General features: G+C 38.1%; 2 protein-coding genes across 5 annotated transcripts in view; one reads left to right on the top strand and one right to left on the bottom strand.

Moving 5' to 3' along the window:
* The window catches only part of CLEC1A (C-type lectin domain family 1 member A), a 27592-nt gene extending 14338 nt beyond the window's left edge, over positions 1-13254 (top strand). Inside the window, exons 4-8 of one of the 4 annotated variants that reach the window (XR_010932262.1) lie at positions 2447-2598; positions 5419-5537; positions 6448-10746; positions 11198-11295; positions 11979-13254. Coding sequence is in view for 1 of the 4 variants with exons in the window: in XM_067695670.1 (XP_067551771.1) it covers positions 2447-2598; positions 5419-5537; positions 6448-6607 (431 nt within the window). In the remaining 3 variants the exon portion in view is untranslated. Of the gene's footprint in view, positions 1-2446; positions 2599-5418; positions 5538-6447; positions 10772-11152 lie in introns of those variants that run through there. The other 3 variants (XR_010932261.1, XR_010932260.1, XM_067695670.1) reach the window with 3 other exon arrangements.
* CLEC9A (C-type lectin domain containing 9A) lies at positions 11185-22052 on the bottom strand. The gene is made up of 6 exons (XM_067695671.1): positions 21852-22052; positions 20254-20334; positions 15424-15570; positions 13248-13399; positions 11987-12108; positions 11185-11326 (listed from the first exon to the last, which is right to left on the bottom strand). The coding sequence occupies exons 1-6, from the start codon at positions 21973-21975 to the stop codon at positions 11194-11196; spliced, it is 759 nt and encodes a 252-aa protein (XP_067551772.1). The 5' UTR covers positions 21976-22052; the 3' UTR covers positions 11185-11193.

Genomic DNA, 22052 nt, shown 5'->3' with positions numbered 1-22052 from the left:
CCCGACAGTGCCAATGTTGGATGAACTGTGCTTTGGTAAATACTACTGGACAAGCCTAGAAGCATCACCTTAGTTCTTTGTCTTCTTTTTCTTCTATCCTTCTGGGTTTCATAACACCCAGCTCTATTCAAGTCTGTCTTCTTTTCTGTTCTCCCTATTATGCGTGCATAGGAAGCCAGATACATTTCCAAGTCCCCGATTTGTCTTGCGGGGACTCTACAGTCAGATGAAGTCTCCCAGTCGCCCCCACACAGACTGGTTTCCACACTAACCAGACAGCCTGATTTCATGGTTACCCAGTAAATAACATCAACACGCACACTTCCACTTCTCTAAGTGATTCTTTCCTACACGACTAATGATCTCACTGGTCATAATTTTATTTATTTTCTTTATTCTTCTTTAACTTTATTGAGGAATAATTGACAAATATAATTATATATATTTAAAGTATACTACATGATGAGTTGATATACACATATATTATGCAGTGATTATCAAGATCAAGATAATTAACACACCTACCAGATTACTCATGGCATTAAGGGACATTGTAAGGGGTTTGGCTTCTATTTTTTTTTTTTTTTTTTTTTTGTGGTACACGGGCCTCTCACTGCTGTGGCCTCTCCCGTTGCGGAGCACAGGCTCCGGACGCGCAGGCTCAGCGGCCATGGCTCACGGGCCCAGCCGCTCCGCGGCATGTGGGATCTTCCCGGACCGGGGCACGAGCTGGCGTCCCCTGCATCGGCAGGCTGACTCCCAACCACTGCGCCACCACGGAAGCCCTTGGCTTTTATTTTGAGCAAAAGAAAGATTCATTTCAGGACCCCGAGCAGGAGAAGTACATGTCTGACGTGAGTTTTTAAAGGCTCATTCTACAAATATGTTGAAAATAGACTGGGAGAGGGTAGGAAGGATAGAAACAGAGAAATCACATAAGAGATGACTATCGCAATAATCCAGGAAAGAGGGAATGGTTCCTCAAGCTAGGATATTATTGATGGAAATGAATGCATGATGTAATAAAGTGGGGTGTGAGGGGTATGAGGGCGATAAAGGAGTCAAAGATAACTCCAGAGTTCTGGGGCAAAGCAGAAATGGGGAAGAATTCTGTGGTCATGAGGGGGGAGGTTAGGAACCAGGGATGCTGTTTTGAGCATGTTGACTTTGAAAATATCCCTTAGATATGTGTGGTGATATGAGTAGGCAGTTTGATATATAAGGAAAAAGGTCTGGACCAGAGATATAAGCCAACTTTCAAAGCAAATCTCCCAAATAATTGATTTATTTAAAACCTCATTTTACCTTATGAAATATTTTAAACAGTCAGAAAAATACGAACAATAATGTAACATCCATCTGTGTATTGACCACTCAGATTTTCACATGTTAACATTTTGACACTGGATTGCTTTTAAAATAAAGACATTTTTGTGGAATCATTGAGTTCCCATCTCACCGTACACCGACAAGGGATGTGGATACAGGTGCCCAACTCTCAAAGGCCCAAGGCCATGTATCCACAGAGGTGATAAGACCATGGTTCTCAGGGCCTAGTTCCTGTATTTACGATCATGACCCACTCAGTCCATCTCACCCTTGACCTGTGCACTTATTCCTCTGACTTTGATGACCATTTCAATTTCTGACACATGGAGATTTACCATCTTAACTCATGCTTGGCTTGGTATTGTATTTATGTGATTTTTTTCTAAAATTTTATTCACTTATGCTTTGAATGAAAAAATAATCCAGAGCTTCCCTGGTGGCGCAGTGGTTGAGAGTCTGCCTGCCGATGCAGGGGACACGGGTTCATGCCCTGGTCTGGGAAGATCCCACATGCCATGGAGCGGCTGGGCCCGTGAGCCATGGCCGCTGAACCTGTGCGTCCGGAGCCTGTGCTCGGCAACGGGAGTGGCCACAGCAGTGAGAGGCCCGCGTACCGCAAAAAAAAAACAAAACAAAACAAACAAACAAAAACAACGAAAAAATAATCCAGATCTTATTGATATATATTTCATTAAAAAATGCTTTTACTACCATATAAGTAGATTTTGAGGAAGAAAATTATAGAAACTTCAATGGTTTCCCAAATCCAATGCATATTGAGTTTTTGAACAGATGAAAAGTTCTTTATGAAATTGAATATCCTCTCTGTATGCTGAATTACACGGGGCAAGGAACACTGAATTTCCAATCATTCACTACTAGATTCCATTGTCCATAAAAGCAGGTAGTGTCTATTTTGATTCCCACTGTATACCCAATTATAATTCCTGGCATATAGTGGGTGTTCAGTAAATATTTGTAATTATCATTGGGCAATTAAATATCTAAGAGCTAGGGAATCAATTCTTTCTTGTGTCATCAAGTATTATGTAATTTCAAGAGAACAAAAACAACAGACCTAGGTAGAAGATAACATTAAATTCGGTTTCTTTTCAAGAGCACAGATGTAGCCCTTGCCCAGAAAAATGGAAGTGGCATGGGGACAAATGCTACAAGTTCTATGAAGAAAGCAAGAGTTGGCAGGGTTGTGAATATTTCTGCATTGCTGAGAACTCGACCATGCTGAAGATTAATACACAGGAAGTACTGGTAAGGTCCTGAGGCTTGGTCAGTGTTTGAAGTACACTCAGAAAGAAATCTTTAAAAGATTCTAAGGAGTCGAAGCCCACAGATTCTCCTATTTATTGCAATCAAGGCCTAAGTCTTATTCCTATTGCTTTGAATGATCTCTTGAGGTCATCGTTTGTGGAATGATCTCCACAACTATCCACCCCTTAGCAACAAGACCTTCAAGTTCCCCATCAGTCAGGAATCAAATGAAGAAGGTCTTAATTTCTTAACCTCTTTGGTTTGGGTAGGAAGGGAACAATATTGATACCACGTCAGAGACATGAAAATAGCACTTCCTGTCTTTCCATGTGAAAGTGACAAAACTTTTGATTGAAAAACATTTAATTAAATCATTGCCATAATCTGCAAATAAATATCTAGCCTTCCAGAAGTTTACACCCTAACATAGACTGGACAAGGCAAATATGAAAATGAAATTGGCATATATTGAGTAAGTACATGCAATTAAAGTTCACTATTAAAATGGCATGATTGTTCCCTTTTACATTTATTATTGTCTTTGGATTTTTCTTTTAAACATCTTTATTGGAGTATAATTGCTTTACAATGGTGTGTTAGTTTCTGCTTTATAACAAAGTGAATCAGCTATACATATACATATATCCCCATATCTCCTCCCTCTTGGGTCTCCCTCCCACCCTCCCTTTCCCACCCCTCTAGGTGGTCACAAAGCACAGAGCTGAGCTCCCTGTTCTATGCGGCTGCTTCCCACTAGCTATCCACTTTCCACTTGGTAGTATATATAAGTCCATGCCACTCTCTCACTTCGTCCCAGTTTACCTTTCCCCCCCCCGTGTCCTCAAGTCCATTCTCTACATCTGCGTCTTTATTCCTGTCCTGCCCCTAGGTTCTTCAGAACCTTTTTTTTTTTTTTAGATTTCATATATATGTGTTAGCATATGGTATTTGTTTTTCTCTTTCTGACTTACTTCACTCTGTAGGACAGACTCTAGGTCCATCCACCTCACTACAAATAGTTCAATTTCATTTCTTTTTATGGCTGAGGAATATTCCATTGTATATGTGTGCCACATCTTTATCCATTCATCTGTCGATGGGCACTTAGGTAGCTTCCATGTCCTGCCTATTGTAAATAGTGCTGCAATGAACACTGTGGTACATGACTCTTTTTGAATTATGGTTTTCTTAGGGTATATGCCCAGTAGCGGGATTGTTGGATCGTATGGTAGTTCTATTTTTAGTTTTTTAAGGAACCTCCATACTGTTCTCCATAGTGGCTGCATCTATAGCCTTTGGATTTGATTCCTCAAACGGTATGACCATTATTTATTTATCATTGTTTTAGCAGAGGTCTTGGCACAGAGTAGTTTATCAACAGAGTTATTTAATTGAAGTTAATACCCTGCTAACTGTGCAAACTCTTAACATCTTTCTAGTTACATCTTAATTCCTATCCACTTCCTGAAATCTGTGATGAATGAAACTCTGCAATCTCTCTCAAACCTCTAAGATAATCTTTTTCATCCTTTCTTTTTTTTTTTAACATAATTATTGGAGTATAATTGCTCTACAATGGTGTGTTAGTTTCTGCTGTATAACAAAGTGAGTCAGCTATACATATACATATATCCCCATATCTCCTCCCTCTTGCGTCTCCCTCCCTCCCTCCCTATCCCACCCCTCTAGGTGGCTCTTGATGGCTCAATTTAGGCAGAAAAAGAGGCGATTTATTTGACTAAGCCCATGTATCCCAGCATAAAGCCTCCTAATTTTTTTATTCTCTGTTTCCTCCACCTCCAGCACAAACAGGATTCAGATATACTAGATGCAGTGGTTAGAAGTATTATTATGAAAGTTACATAGTAATTTTATCTTATGCACTTCATATATTTGCATATATTTAAGTCACTTTCATATGATTTATTTATAGAACTTTTAATGTGAAGGGGCCACCATTCTGTTGGAAACACTATTTTCAACTACAGTTTCTTTGATATGCCTATACTGTAACTATCACTTAGTGATAGTTTCATTTATATTTCCAGTAATCTTTTATTGAACCAACATGTGCCATTAATTATCCAAGGGATTGAGGATGTGAAAATGAATAAAACAAAGTATATGTCCTTAAGGAACTCATAGTATCGTGGAAAAGGAAGGTATAACAATGGATAATGATAAAAGATTTAGATAATTTCTGTGTTAAAGAGTGAGATGATATAGAAGGAAATAAATAACTTTAAACATTTTTCAATATGGATAGTAGAAAAGGAATTACATCTATGTAAATACACAAAAATGTAAATGCCTATATATGAAACATTTCTGTTTTCCCTTCTTAGTCTGAGACATAAATCAGCCTTGTAAATTTTTCTTTTACCCTGCTTTGCATTAAAGTATATATTCATTATTCTTTTCTCATTCCTGGTCAGTCCTTTTCACATGTATTCATGAAGATTACTTCCCATTCCTGCACTCTTCCTTCCAGATTCTTCCAGTTTCCAGAATCACTCCACATCTCTACATCCCATATTTTTTATATCAATCTTGTTTAATCCTGTGACTTGAAAATAATGGGTCATTTATAAATCTTGGTTGGTGTGATTCTTGGTTTCGGAACATCAGCATCTAGTCTATGCTTATTAAGAAAAAATAATTCTTTAACTTGGACAAATTAACTGACCTCAGCATGGACACTATTTTTCTTGAATGTACCATCATCTATGTTCTCATATTAAAAGTGAGGGCCAGCCCTACGTATCTCTGTATGTATATAACAATTCTAAAGCTGAATGTTTTCTTGTGTGCCTTTCACAGGAGTTTGCCATGCCTCAGAGCTACTCTGAGTTTTTCTACTCTTATTGGACAGGGCTATCCCGCAACGGCAACGGCAAGGCCTGGCTGTGGATGGACGGAGCCCCTTACTCCCATGAACTGTAAGCCTTCAGCACATTTCATGGGAAAGGCATTTAATAGAGAGCTTTTGCCTGAGTGACAACTATAAATGAAACTATCACTGTGTTTGTAGGAGGACTTCCAAAGGTGTATAAAACATAGTACTTACTCTCAGAATGGCTCATAAACCAGTGAGAGAGACAGACCAGGATTCTCTGAGAGAGAGAGAGAGAGAGAGAGAGGGATCTGTTATGGGTGAATAAACTGAAGCCCAGGTGGTAATGGGTGACCTGCCTAAGGTCGCACAACTCTACAACTTGTCAATACCCAGAGGCAGTATAAGACCTCAGATTTCTTGGCTCTCTGTGCAGTGAAATGGGGAGCACATCTTTCAAAATACAGTCTCTGAGAATAGATTTACTCACAATATAAACAGTAATATTATCAAACATTAGTTTTACTTATATGAGCATTTAGATAGGCATGTGTATGGTATATTGTTTGAGATCGGTAAACGTAATATCTATATCAAAATATATTACAGTTTAAAGGCTTGTTTGAGCAGACACCTTTCTATATACCTATATAGGATTTATTTTTCCAGGAGATAGTACATATTCAATATGATTATTTTTTACAGTTAAATAAACTGAGTCACAGAGAAGGTAGATAAGTTTTCAGATGGCAGTAAAATCGAATGATAAATTGGATTATAACGTGTATTTTAATTTTAGTTAGAAATAGTTTTTGTTGTTTTGGGTGAGCTGATGCTTCTAAGAATGCGTATGGAAACTGAGGGGCTGAGAGGAAAGAGTCTGGTGACCCCATCTTTCCAGTAGACTCATTATGGGTGTCTATTCTATAATTTTATCAAGCTTAGGACACTCCCTGTGTACTTTTGTGTTTTAGAAGTAAACTATGATAAGATGAACTTTTTCTTTCTTTTTTGAGGTTTGAGATTATAATAGATTTCACCAGCCTAAGAAGTAGGGACTGTGTGACCATCCTCAATGGAAAGGCTTTCTCCAAGGACTGCAGGGAGTTGAGGCGATGCGCATGTGAAAGAGCTGCGGCCACGGTGAAGCTGCAGAGGCTCCGTGAGCCTCTCTGAGCCGGACATGGAGGCCAATGGTTCTCCAACTACAACTGCAACTGCAGGCTCCCTTCAGAGAAGTGGAAGATTTCTGCTCTGCAGAACAAAAGTCAAGTTCTTTATGTGCGCCTGGCCTAGTGTGGTTTCCGTTCCTTTTCCTTCCATTTAATCCCTGTTTATACCTTCCAGGTACTGAAGATTTGATAATAATAAATGTAAATAATGGAAAGTGTTGGTGGTTTTAGAAAGGACTTGTGCTTTGGGGAAAAATTCCAACGTACAGATGCTCTTCAAAACGTGAGAGCAATCAGTGTTGTGGTTGTGTGTGCCTTATTGAGAGTTTGTGGGGACTCTACAAGAGTGCTGATTATTTCATTATTTGAGAAAAATAAGAAGTCTTGGAGAGGCATGCTGTCTTCAAGGGGATGGTTTTAACATTTTAAATTTTAAATCTTTTGAGGCACGTTTATAACATCAATGTGTGGCTAAAGATGAGTCAACCGAATTGTGATAGGGTGAGTTATCCAATCAGGTCATGGCAAGTGAAAGAGACACTCTGACATCTGCATACACAGCTGGCTTCTGTGCAGGTGCCGCTAGCTCAGGACAATATGCACGCACGTAACAAATCGTTGCAAATAACACCATCACAGCCACTGACTTCATCGACTTAGAGATAAATCAATTTTAGGGGTTTAACACTAGAAAGGCTAATCTATGATCATTCTTTGTTTTTCAACAGTGGAAACTAGGATGCTTCAGTTTTATTTTCAGTAAACATCTATCTCATGGTGAAATGACATTGAATTAGCAAATACATGATAAAGGGGAGATGTTTGTATTTATTCCTGTAAGACTGTGTCACTTATCAATCGTTGCTTGTAGACTTCTTCCTTAAGAATTTTCCCTTCAATTTTCTGTTAATTAGTTAGGAAATTTCTTCAGCATTGAACAAATTTTGCATCGATTTATTGTGTACTGCAAAAAGAACTGCATTTGTGGCCATAAAATGAAGTTTTAGATCCTGTATTGTAATTTATTATCTGGCAAATCCCTTCACTTCACAGAACTTATTTCATCAAGTATAAAGTAGACATATTTAGTTTCCTCAGGGTGTTCTTGTTGGCTGAAATGAGGTACATGTGGAATTAGTTTCATAATCTACATTGCAGTGTAAAATGTAAAGGATATTAAAAATATGTAGAAAAGCAGAGGAGGGATTTAGTTTTTAAAAGTAGGGAAGCGAAAGCAAGCATAAACCACCTTCTTCAGAGACCTACATTCGTGAACAAATTATAGAGAGGCCCCTACACTGGGGGCCTGTGGATGTTACTAAATATTTTCTATGACGGGTGCAGGTATTTAATGAACGTGGTTGATATAATAAGCGCATAATGAGAGACATGGATTAGACCTTTAGTTAAGCAATTAAGTGTTATTTAAGCCTTGTTACTGCAGCAAGAAAATATGGTTAATCTGAGAAAGTCAAATGATTTTGTGAACTAAATAAAAGTGAGGTGGCACACATTAAGTTTTGACCCCTGGCATCTTACGTGACTGCGGACTAGCTCAGGGCTGGATGACGGGTGTCTCTTTAAATGTCATTGCTTTAACAAGTCTAGCTGCCTGGTTAGTGGGTGATGATTAGTGTTTTCTCTCCAGATCTGCAGCCTAAGGGAAAGTGTCACTTTGGATGGCGAGAAAGGAAAAATAACAGCATGTTATCTGACGTTTGTTATTCTTTTTTTTTGCGGTATGTGGGTCTCTCACTGTTGTGGCCTCTCCCCTTGCGGAGCAGAAGCTCCAGACGCGCAGGCTCAGCGGCCACGGCTCACCGGCCCAGTCGCTCCGCGGCATGTGGGATCTTCCCGGACCCGGGCACGAACCCGCGTCCCCTGCATCGGCAGGCAGACTCTCAACCACTGCACCACCAGGGAAGCCCTGACGTTTGTTATTCTTGAGCTGATTCCTCTCCATCTTTGCCCTCAACCTCCTCATCTACCTAATAAAATCCACAGCACTGATCACGACATGAGCAAGTATTTCCGAAGAACAGAAAGGAGTACGGCACAGCATTCAGTCCACAAACTTTTTTTTTTTTTTAATTTTAAGAGTAGGCAATAATCCTAATATGACTTTCTGAGAACAATTTTCCGTCGAGAATCAGACAGGGTAGCACACCGTGAATGGGTTTTCCAACATGAGAAAACTTTTGTTCTTCTAGGCTCTTGTGTGTTTAGGTAATTCTGAAGAAACTGGGGGGAAATGTTAAATGAGGAACGTGGCCTTTCCTGGTAGACCCGAGTTCCCCAGGGTACACAATGAGCTATTTCTTTTCCTGAGGATATTAACCAGCTCTTAAAATTTATCAACAGGAAGCAGGTCAGGGGTCTTGTAACAGCAGGAAATGTGAGAAGTGTGCTGGGAGCTTTTACTTTGGAGATAGTAGCAGATTGTGAAATACACAGAAAGGTCTAGAAGGTTGCCTCAGGGTTGCCCTCAATATTTGGGAGTCGAATACTTTCTAATGGAATTCTTGCAGTTTTCGAAGAATACAAAAAGCTGCATAATCTGATTTCAAGTGTACATACCTTCTTTTATTCATTGTATGAATAGATTTTTAGAATCTAATGATATTATTATTCTATCAATATTACCAGAGTTTTTCTTTTCATACATGTAATGTCCTTTGGAGAGAGCATGTTAAAAAAGCCTCTTTATGTTGATAGGACAGGGTTTTATTTTTCCTATCCTTTCCCTTTTTAAAAACTAATCCGGGACTCCGTGAGATAGATCAGATACCCAGTTCATTATTGGTGGGACTAGGATATGAAACTGATTATCCCGGTGTTAAGGTCCAGTCTTTTACCACTGTGTTGAAAAAGGCCGTGCTTTTCTGGGCCAAAAGCAAACGGCAAGGAAAAATCTCCCACCCGTACCATCTGTGTGGAAAGCAATATTACCACTGAGGACATCTGTAGAGGCTTATGCCAGCTGCTCTGTAGATAAAACTCGGACTTGTAAATACTGCATCACATGCTGGCGGATGACGTCAGCTGTAGGATGTTTGCCTCTGGCTTCATTGTACTTCTTCTGAAAAGAGTTATTAAATGCTTCCTATCCTTTCTCTAAATACAGCTCCATGACAATACTTTGAAGAATCTTGAAGACAAACAGTCTTTGCTACTAAAATTTGCTATTATTTCCCCTTTATTCCAGGTTATTAGATGGAGCTGCCAGCTGGAAAAACCAGAGCGGACAACTTATACTGTGTTTTCTTTGCTATTTTCCTTTTCTAGGTTCAGCAGAAAACTAGAGAATAATCCCTTTTATTGACATTCCCACCATTTAAGCTCCAAGTCAAGGGTAAATAAAGAAATAAACACAAAAACATGCCCTTCCCATTCCTAAAGGAATGTCTCCTTCAGAGGTCATCTTTTACAATAGGCTTCCAGGTTCACTTAAATGATTTCTTACTGCCTCAATTAATTAGGTTTTATTTCACCTTATTTATTTAAGTGCTGTCTTTTTTTTTTTTTTTTTTTTTTTTTGCGGTACTTGGGCCTCTCACTGTTGTGGCCTCTCCCGTTGCGGAGCACAGGCTCCGGACGCGCAGGCTCAGCGGCCATGGCTCACGGGCCCAGCCGCTCCGCGGCATGTGGGATCTTCCCGGACCGGGGCACGAACCCGTGTCCCTTGCATCGGCAGGTGGACTCTCAGCCACTGCGCCACCAGCGAAGCCCTCAAACAATATTTTGAAGCAAGTTCTATTATTGTTTTTCAAGGAGGACATTGAGGCACAGAGAGATGTAGTTAAAAGTGCTGGAGTATTAACCTTGAGGATCCAGATAATGGGTCTTTTGATTTGCGAGTGGTGGGGATGTTCAGTGAGAGGCAGGAAGGAAGCTCGCCGCTCTTCTTTACTGGAGACACGCTGATATCGGCAGCCTGGCTATTCCTTCCACTTACGTGTAGCTCTGGTTGTTCATCTCTCCAGCAGAATTCTGCAGTCCGAAAAATGGTATTGTCTTACAGGCAGCAGATAGCAGCCTGTCTTCCTTCCAATTTGAAAATCCATATCTCTGTCCTCCCGTCCTACTGGTCCAATAACATAATGCCTGGAAACCCAGCAAATTCACAGAAAGATCTGGCAAACGGTGAGTTTAAAAGATCACATTTATTCATTTATTAAAAACAGTATCAGTCAGCTAAAACTGCATCATCTCCCCAGTGACTTATAGATTTTTCTGTCGAGTTCACGGTCACTCTAAGTTAAAAAGAGAGAGAGAGGAAGAAAAAAAATGACAAATAGAAATGATTTTTCTTCAGCTTGTTTTCCACTCTTTAGGGTTTTGTCCTCTGTTGCTCTAAACCAATTTTATTCTCGGTAATTAATTTGAACAATGTCAAAGGAACATCTGGAAAATGTTGAGGAATATTACCAAGTGTAAATGCAAGATAGGTTTTGTGTCTCGGGTAGCTGGTTTCACAACCCTTGCACTGGTTTACTTCTGCGCTGACTCTTAAACTCATTGTTACAGGTTTTCCAATGACCTGTTGCAGGTATTACCATAATGGAGCAATCACTTCAAGCAAACTGTCTTTCAGGTAGAAGATCTTAACGCGTATTTCTCACAGATGAAATATTTCCAAGTGCGGCAGTCAGCGGAAGAAAGGCCGTTGTTTCTGAGGTATCCACAGACCTGGTTAGTTGATTGGAGTCCCTGTATTGGTGACCTGGAGACGCAAGTCAGTGTATCTGAGGTTAGGTGTTGGGCTTACGGGAATGTCCTCTGGGCAATAAAATGAGAGATGTACAGCTTTTCCTTTTGTTTTAATCTGTCACCCTCGCGGTAGTTTTGCCCTTCTTCTTCAATAACAGAACTATTTTCTCTCAATAAAGTATGTAAATATTACTTCAACAAGCAGCACTTTAAAAAAAAGAAAAGCTTGAATACAAAAGGATAGGCTCTAATTTGGAATCTCTTTTCTGATTCTTAATTCTCAAAATACAAAGGCACTGCTGACCAGCCTCCCTAGCTCTTTCTGAAAGCTTACTATGGAAATTGCCTAATAATTACTATAGTCTCTTGCCCTTAGCACTCTAGCCTTTAAAAGACACAAAGGAAATGTATGTGATAATCACATAGTATTGTTCATTCAGACTCGAATTTTGATGTGAATGTGCTACGGTGTAATGGCAGTGGGGCTGAGACAGAAAATTTAGAAGTCATGTAGCCATTCTTAAATTATCTTGGCTTTGATTCCAATCAGAAGCCTGTGAAATTATCATGCTGGTTATGTCTTCTGGAGGAAATGTAAGATATAAAATAAAATGAACTTTTGATTTCCCCCCTGTGTCTAATTCTTCTTGGAATGTTTCCCTCAGAGACTTACAGATCAGGGGAAGGAGAGGAGCCATCTTGCCAAAGCCAAGGTTGGCTGGACCCATCCTGAGACAGTCCCACCCAGTAATCATAGTTTCTTTTGATCTTCCTCAGGCTGCCAGTGATAAAGTCCTATAAGAAACAAGAACAGTGAACTGAGGATGGGGTGGGGGGTACTACCAGAAAAACCCCAATAAATGACTATGAAATATAAAGTGTGGTATTTTGTTTCCACAGAAATAATTAGAATTTGAGAGCTGGAAATAGAGAGAGAGAGAGAGGATTTTTAAAAGAAAGGATACCTTTTTCCCTATTGCTAAATGATCAATGTGGTGTTAAGGACTATGGAAAAAGTAGGCATCTGGTATCAAAATAGTTTTAACAGATTCAGAATTTGGCATATAGTATATGACTTTCCCAGGATATTTCAATGTGAGAAACAGTTTAGAAGATTCCAAAAGCAACTTAACTGTAGGCATATTTTGTGAGAAGAAATATTTCTAACTTTTGTCAATAAATTTGCACAGAAAAAATAATGTGAACCCATAATTGTAATAAGTTAGTCCAAGTTGCCTTGGTTTATTACATAACCTTAACAAATTGTTCTACTGTTACTCTTACAAAAAGGAATTTTGATTAGTTACTGAATATAGTAGGCACACATTTTTAATAAATTCAGAAATGTGTAACTATGTCTTCTACTTCGCACATAATTTATGGGTAGAATGATTTCAGGGAAACATCTTACTGTTTGCTCGTTAAGATGTTAGTAAACTAGATTTAAGGTCAATTAAACTTTTCATTTAGCAAATGCTTATTTTCATAAATCTCTCCATTTCATGACAACACCTCACTTTTTATACTTCTACTTTTCTTGATAATTACAAAATTGTTATAGCTTATTATACATCCCTACAGCATTGAAAATAAGACATTTAAAACATACATACACTTATAATGTATGCATATCTTGGAGTGGGTTACCATGTTACAAAACGGTATTTCTCTTACCCTTTCCCCTTTTTGATTAACCAAGGACATAGAACTAACATATTCTCCTTGATTTTTGAATAACCATCTCGTTTTTTGTTTCTCCAGTTAAAAGGAAACTAAGCCATGCTAATTCTTACTTTGTGTGTTAAACCTTTTTTTCAACAAATCTACCATTGTTATAGAGTATCAAGGAATTCTGTCTTATGAGAACCAGTCTTTTCTTTTAATGGGTAATATGGTATTTTCAGAATGATGTGAAACCATAAAACAGTGTTTACCATTTCTTCTTTGCTGTCTATTTGTAGAAGCTTAGATCCCTCCTTCAAACAATCCTCTCTACTGGTGCGCCAAACTGTCCAGCTTTCAAAGACACGGTAACAACTTTCTCCATTGCGAATCCAGTTGTCTGGACAAGGACTGCAGTTATGGGCTAAAAATATAAACATTTTATTAAAGTTATTGTAAAAATATTAGTAGCATATCTTCTCAAAAGAACCCTTGTGTCACTCCCGGTAAAGCTGGACTCTTTAACCCAATGGTTCATATGATGCAGTACTTGCCAATTTCAGCTGCTCTGAGGCTGAATACAGTAAGATTTATACAATTATTTCCAACAGTTATGGGCTTCAAATATAAACATTTTATTAAAGTTATTGTAAAAATATTAGTAGCATATCTTCTCAAAAGAACCCTTGTGTCACTCCCGGTAAAGCTGGACTCTTTAACCCAGTGGTTCATATGATGCAGTACTTGCCAATTTCAGCTGCTTTGAGGCTGAATACAGTAAGATTTATACAATTATTTCCAAGTGCAGTAGGTCTCTAAGAATTAGTTTAAGATAAAATTAATTTGAGAATATCTATTCCCAAATTGTTCCTCCTCTATAATAATTGATCTGATTATTCTATTTTTAGAAATCTTTCCTCCTTTTAACTTTACATCATTTATAATCTTCATTTGTTTGCTTATTGTTTCATGTCTTTTAATCTTATTGACCCAATTTAATTGGGAATGTACCAAGCATAATAATAAGTACATTCCCAATTAATTAGGTGAGTAACATAATAAACCTCAAGTTGATGTTTACATTCTGAGAGTTAAACATGAAAATTTTTCGCACAGAATGGAGAGAACAAACAATGCACCTTGAGGAATGGTTTTAAAATTTGTGGGTGAGGAAAAGTGAACAAAAACACAACTGACCAATATGTTTATTTTAGGACTTTGATATAACTAAGAAGTAAGCCACAGTGTTTAACCAGTTTTACAGAACCTGTGTTAAGAAAGAACGTATTCACAAAAGAAGGATGCTCCAATGTATAAAAGGGGAACCAAAGAGCAGGAATTTGACCAAGTGTTTCTGGCACAGTTTTATAGAGGGAAAGACACTGCCAGATCACTAGTCATTAGAGAAAAGCCTTCTACTTAAGGTCAAAAATGGTTCATTATCAGTTTCCATGGCACAGATGTCAAGTTATTTAAGGCTCTTCAATATCCTTTGTTTGAAATACACTCTAGTCAGTATCCTGAATATTGTTAAAGTCATAGCATAAGTAGTGTTGAAGTGACAGTTGAAAGGTGGACAACATGCTGGATTTGCAAGTCTCCAAAATGGATATCGTCACTGATTTAAGGTTGATGGCTCAGAGGTGGGCCTAACTCATGCTTTCAGTAATCCGCTATATTGAAAAACATTGATGTTTTTAAACATTTACTTGACAAAATTTCAATTAGAAGGAGCTATGGTAGGTTTTTGACCTCTCTTATTGACAATTACTAAGATGATATCCACTACAGGGAAGTTAATTCTCTAAATTTTATGTATTAGTATTATTAAACACTAGTTAAGTAACCGTAGAGTACTTGACACACTATTAACAAGTAGAAATAGACAGGTTTAAAATGCCTGTAAGGGATGAAAAAGATAAAACCAAAGTCACTTAATAGAATTTTTAAAAATGAGCTGAACCCTGCATTGTTATAATTTTTGTAAGTCCCTGATTTTCAAAATGAATCTTCTGCTTCAAGAGATATCTACATTTGAATCTAAAGCAAGATCTAAACTAAATAAATTGAGGCATTTGGAGCTCTAATTCAAGATACGCGTAAATTTGAATGATTGGATAAAACACAATATGTTGCTTTTTTTGTTGTTTAATCTTACCTACTAATCTCACACATTCCATTTTGACATTTGACTGTATATTTTCCTTATCTGTATTTCGTGGAACCTCAGTATTTTCCACATACTATTGATATATATATATATGTATATATATGAGATTGAACTGAAGTGTAGATCAAAAGTATGTCTCTCCTATTATGAAATCCTGACTATAATTTGACAAAGAATAAAATGTATGTCACTGGTTTTTTGTTGTTATTGTTGTTGTTTTGAGGAATTGGTGTATCCATGTGTATCCACACAGTGGAAACTGATTTTGTATCAATTACCTGAACTGAAAGACTTCTGCATCAACATTTGGCAATATTTCATCTGCAGGCCATGGTTTCTCTTCCACTGTGTGAAATTGAGCAGTGCTCTGTCCTGTTGGATGAGTTTTTGTTGCTGCTTCCTTGCAGTAGTGGACACCTGGAACACTTCAAACAATAACAACCATTCCTGATAAAATACTGACATATAACAAAGTAAACCTTCAACATAGACTAAAGAGAACTACACATTACTGATTATATTTGTGATTAAAACCTACAAAGAATGCACAGCAACAGGCTCTTTGCCATTCCTGTTTCCTTATTCACCCAATTCCAGTCTCCCAAAGGAGTCGGGTTTGCCAATTTCTTTTTTATTCTTCCAGAGATATTTTGAACTTTGCATGCAAATGGATATAAAATCTCCTCCTTCCCCTTTACACAAATGGTAACCATCTTTTTACATGGTTTTTCACTTTTTATTTTAACACTTAAAATATATTTTGGACATAATACTGTGTTAGTACATAAAGAGCTTTTTCATTCTTTTGTTATATAGCATTCTACTGTATGGATAGGTCATGATTTATTTTAATAATTCTCTATTTTAGACTATTTGTAATCTTTTGATATTACTGAAGTACTGTAATAAAGGACCTTAGTTATACATAATCTCACACATGTGTAAGTATATTTGTAAGATACATTGATGGGTCAAAGTTTTGTGCGTTTAAATTGTATTAGATATTTCCAAATTACCTTCCATGTGTGCCGATGCAAACGGCATAGGAAAAACTCAGTTTTTCCTTCTATAAGCCTTTCTCCTGTGAATCATCTTGACTTTTCTGACACTTCTTGTCACCAAATGTATGGTCTCTCCACCACCACCCCCCTCGCCCTTCTCCACAACGCCAGCTCAGTGTCCTATAATTTAATTCAATCTGACACTATCTTCTTGGAGAAAGTAACAATCCCACAGGTCAAGGGCTCAGTCCCAAAGACTGCTCCCCCCTTCAGATGCCAATGCAAGTAGTAGGTCCCCAGGTTTCCACAACTTCTGTTTGATTTGGCTACAAATTGGAGGTTCCCATGACTCCCTCCTGGGTTCAATTAATTTGCTAAGGCAGCTCACTGATAGGGAAATGAGTTACCAGTTTTTTAAAGGGTATGATAAAGGGTACAGATGAACACCCAGGTCAAGAGATACATTGGGAGAGGGCTGGGAGGGTCCCGAGCTCAAGAGCTTCTGTCCCCATGGAGTTGGAGTTGGGTGTGTCACCCTCCCAGTGTGGATGTGTTTACGAACCTGGAAGTTCTCTGACTCCACACTATTGGGATTTTATGGAGGTTTCCTTACATAAGCATGATCAATTGTTTTTCTTTTTTATAAATTTATTTTATTTATTTATTTTTGGCTGCGTTGGGTCTTCGTTGCTGCGCATGGGCTTTCTCTAGTTGCGGCGAGCGGGGGCTTCTCTTCATTGCGGTGCGCAGGCTTCTCATTGCGGTGGCTTCTCTTATTGCGGAGCGTAGGCTCTAGGCACGCAGGCTTCAGTAGTTGTGGCGTATGGGCTTCAGTAGTTGTGGCTCGGGGCTCTAGAGCGCAGGCTCAGTAGTTGTGGCACACGGGCTTAGTTGCTCCGCGGCATGTGGGATCTTCCCAGACCAGGGCTCGAACCCGTGTGCCCTGCATTGGCAGGCAGATTCTTAACCACTGCACCACCAGGGAAGTCCCATGCACGATCAATTGTTAATGCCATTTCCAGCTCCTCTCCCCTCTCTGGAGGATGGGGGGGTGGAGCTGATAATTCCAAGCTTCTAATCATGGTGTGGTGACCAGCCCCCATACAGGAGTCCATCCACAGTCACCTCATCGGAACAAAAGATATTCCTAGTGTTCTTATCACTTAGGAATTTACAAGCGTTTCAGGAGCCCTGTGTCAGGGACCTGATCAAAGACAATTATTAGAACGAAAGATGTTCCTAGTGCTCTTGTCACAGCAGAGTAGAGGGGAGAGACACTAATGTATATCTTCTATTATCTCATACAAATGTTCTCTCAATTTCATTTGAATTTGCATGTATCTTTTTATGTTTGATGTTGAAACTCTTTTCACACATGTATAAATAACGGTCAGTTGTGTTTTCTTTTCAATGAAGTGTATAATTATATCCTTTGTAATTTTTTTCATTGGGTTTCTAGTCTTATATATGTGGTCCTTATTGTGCCGTGAGAATTCATTTGGGCTGGCCTGGAATCAGCATGAGCAGTGTTTTTAAAATTCCTACATGACACTGATCTCCGGACAAGGCATGAAACATTACAGATTAATAGTGTAGCTTTGTTATCATGGGTATGAGGATTTGGGGGGCCAGATTATACTATCTTGTCAGCATTGTTCATTGATGACATACGATTGACGATTTGTCCCTGGTTACAAAGAGACCCTGAGAAGGCTCTGCTGTTGAGGCTAGTTACCTCTCAGGAATATGTCAGGTGGTCAGCAAGACATAAATTCCCAAGCAAGACTTCATTTTGGGCTCCCAAGTACCAAGGTGTCTTGTGTACACATCGGTGCTTCCTGATCCAAGAGAGAAATTGTGTCGTGAAAGGACACTTACATGGAGAGGAAGAGTTGCCTGTTGGAACCTGGTCTTTCCACACACTTTTGTAATAAACATCCTTCCTTTTTTTTTTTTATGCGGTACGCGGGCCTCTCACTCTTGTGACCTCTCCTGTTGCAGAGCACAGGCTCCGGACACGCAGGCTCAGCGGCCATGGCTCACAGGCCTAGCTGCTCCGCGACACGTGGGATCCTCCCGGACCGGGGCACGAACCCGTGTCCCCTGCATCGGCAGGCGGACTCTCAACCACTGTGCAACCAGGGAAGCCACACATCCTTCCTTTAATGCCTTCCCCTGCCCCTCCTCCACCTTCATCTCCACTTCCTCCTTCTTCTCCTTCTTCTGGCTTCTTGGTATCCCATAGTGTGGAGGTATCATTTTTTAATTAAGTGGTCCCTTACTGATAGGCAATTGCATTTTTTTCAATCTTTTTTGTTTTTCTTCCTGTTGCTACATGTGCAGGTTTATCAATAGGAAAACTTTCCAGAAGTGGGATTTCTAGATCAAAATGAATTCATTCAGTTTAAGATAACCCAGAGTTTGTTAAGAACATGATTGTCATGGTTGATCTTAACAGATTTCATAAACTAAACAGAGAAGAAAACAAAATTATGTCCCCATCAGAGAACAAGATTTTTGAGGACATAAAAGTGTACAGTATGATTTTATCAACATCCTTAGTATGTACTATGTGCTTTTTGGCTATATAATAACTGAGATTGGAGACTATAGATTTATTTTTATGTATAAAACAAATTCTACATTCCATTCACTTGACAACATTGTTTCAAGATGTCACACCTTCAGTTATTTTGCTTTAAATTGAAACTGTTCTCTGTACTTCAAGTTTCTTTCATCTTTTTACCCTAAGTAGTTAATATTTATAAAATAACACTGAAACTTGTTATACAGAATGGATACCTGGACCATATCTTTTGATATTTGCAATGTCAGTTAAATATGTATTCTTGCAGTTAGAATGGAACTTGGCAATATTTCATTAAGAGTCCCCAGTTTTTACAGAAAAAACTGGATTATTATATGTTAATTGACTTATATGGTAGTTCTCTTCCAACTCTGCAAATCTGCTTCCAGTATATATGTTTGATAAACAGATATTTAATTGTCAATTTCTTTTAAAAATGGACTAGTATTTTATATATATATAGTATATTATATATACTATTTATGTTTATTTTAATAAAGTACAGAGGGAAGATAAGGTGAGATAAGGGAAGTTCTGACATTTATGTTGGGCTGTGAAATTTTATTTGAGGAGATAGACAAGGTAACAATTATTTCTTGAGAGCCTAGAAATTATTAAAACATTCCTCTCTGAACCGCCAGGAAAATAAGATCATAGCTAACATGAACAAGGTCAAGTTTCCTGTACTTTGTGGGAGCAAACCTTGTACTCTTCTCTTCTTCATTTCAGAACTCCTAATTCTCCTTTGCCAGCTAATTCCTCCTAGACAGAAAAATGATTTGCCAAGATATACAAGAAATAAGAATTATCCAGACAATAGCCTTCCTCTCTGTCTTGCTAAGCATATTTCTCAGTGCTAGCATGAGTGATAATAAAGGGTCTTAGTCCTGTTTCTGGAACCTGCAGTTCTGTAATTGTTACATTTTATAAAAAATTCATTTGCTAGATATAGAAACATGTCTCCAGTTTGGACTAAAACGAATAAAGAAATGTGGTTAAATATTGGCTCGAACAAAGTTCTCACATTTACCTTAAACATACTAACTGGTACCTCATCAAATATAAAGTGAAAGACATATTAAAATAATCGTATAAGTCAAATTTAGAACAAATGTATATTAGAAAAGGAAGAGCCTATACTGAAAACTTACAAATTGCAAGCTTTGGCATACTAACATGATTCATAAATTGAGTCATGATATAAGCAATTATTTGCATCATTTTCCCCAACAGACCTATGGTATTAGATTTGAGTTAAACAACATGCAATTGAACATTAAAAGTTATCATTAGCCTCCGAGTGCTTGAGAGTTATATCAAATAAATGTCCCATAACTTAAATAAGGAAGCCATTATCTTATATCATTTATGTCATTTAGATGTTTCTAATTAATTTGTCTATCCATTTATAAATTACGAAGTTCCAGTTCCACGACATACGTACATATAATTGTATATAACACTACATGAAGTATGTAACCTATCTATAGATTACTTTGAAGATATCCTTTTGTACTTACACTTGACACCCAAGAAAATGGAGGTTGCTAATGAGCCTATGCAGAAGATACATAAAACCACCGTCACAAGACACCATGTTCCTAAACAAGGAATAGAGACAATGAAATTGAATTAGAGAAAGTAGAGGAAAGAGGTGGGTCAGGATAGGACTACACTGAGTAGACTAAGGAGTTAACATTAGACATTCCTTCTAGAGAATCACCGAGGCCTTGTAACTGTGTGTAACAAGAAAAGGTGAACTCAAACTCTTGGAAATGCAAGTCATAACTTGGAATACACTGGATTTGGAAAAATGCCAAATTGAACAGTTTTAATAGTATACTTCTCTTATCCTTATATAACACCACAAACTTAGTAACTAGTTAGGTGTATTCTCTTCCAACAATCTTTGAGAGATGATGGCAAGCCAGGCAGCAGGCTTTAGTTTTTGAGAGCAAAGAGGCTGTCTCCAATCTCATCTCCTGTCAGTGTCACTTGAGCATGATTGGTTCAAAGGTATTTCCCTTTAAACGTATGATTTTGGATGAGGACAATTTTTTAAGGTAATTTTGCAACTATTCAGGAAAGGAAAATGAATGTGTGATTTGCTATATTCTTAATGCTAGTTACAGAAAAATGTATAAAATTTATCGTCGGATAATGTCGTAGGCTGAATAACAGCTTTGCCCGAAATGCCTATATCCTAATCTCTGGAACCAGTAAGTGTTACTTTACATGGAAAAGGAGATTTTAAAGGTATAATTAGGTTAAGGATCTTGGGATGGGGAGATTATCCTGTTTTACCTGGGCACTTATAAGTGAGATTTAGATTAGAGGGACAGACTGCCATATGATGGAGGAAGCAGAGAGACATTTGAAAATGTGCTACTGTCTTTTGAAGATGGAAAAGGAGCCACAAACTAAGGAAAGCAAGAAATGCAGCTCTAGAAACTGGAGAAGACAGGGCATGGGTTGCCCCCTAGAGCCTCTCTAGGGAAGGTAGCCCCATGACTCCTTGGTTTCAGCCCAGTGGAACCCGTTTTAGACTTCTGATCTCTAGAACTATAAGAAAATAAATTTCTGTTGTATTAAGCCCCTAAGTCTGTGGTAATATATTACCTAAACAATAGGAGACTAATACGAATATTAAATTATAAAGACAGAACTGATCCAGGCTGATGAGTGTTTGCCAGTTTTTTCAACCTACGTTTTCTCTTTTACTTCTTAGTATTTATCAGATAATGTGCAGGGTGTTTTTACGTGGGAACTAAAATTACACAAAATATATGATTTCTTTCACTTATTTTCCAAATCCAGGAATTCTTTGTCTTTCCAGCGAGAGGAGAGAGAGAGAGAGAGAAAACCAATGTAATACATATTTGTCAAGTCCATTTCTCTTTTCCTTTTTACTTCTCCTCCATTTCATTTCATTTTTAATATTATGCATATTATAATACTATTGCATATTATGCAATATTATGCATCATATTACGCATATTATACTACTCTTAAGTGGGTTATCTCAGATTAGAAAAATCACCTTGGGCTCCTCATAGAACAGGAAAAAAGAAAACCCATAAACCACAAGGTCTTGGTCTAAATAAGTAGAACTGGTTACCTGAATTTTTGGTGGAAGACAGATGTTTCTGGTAAGGGTTTGGTGTTGGATTATCCCACTGAAGAGAGGTGTATGTTTCTTCCTCCTGCATGTCTGAGGTGCTTTGATAGGTAAGGGTCCACATGAGAAGCTGAGACAAATAACTCCTTTTGTAGTCAGGAGCAGATTAATGGAAGAACTGAAATTAGCTACCTTTTCACA

The sequence above is a fragment of the Pseudorca crassidens genome, chromosome 11, assembly GCF_039906515.1.
Source record: "Pseudorca crassidens isolate mPseCra1 chromosome 11, mPseCra1.hap1, whole genome shotgun sequence".
NCBI lineage: Eukaryota > Metazoa > Chordata > Mammalia > Artiodactyla > Delphinidae > Pseudorca > Pseudorca crassidens.
This window is presented reverse-complemented; position numbering and strand designations above follow the sequence as displayed.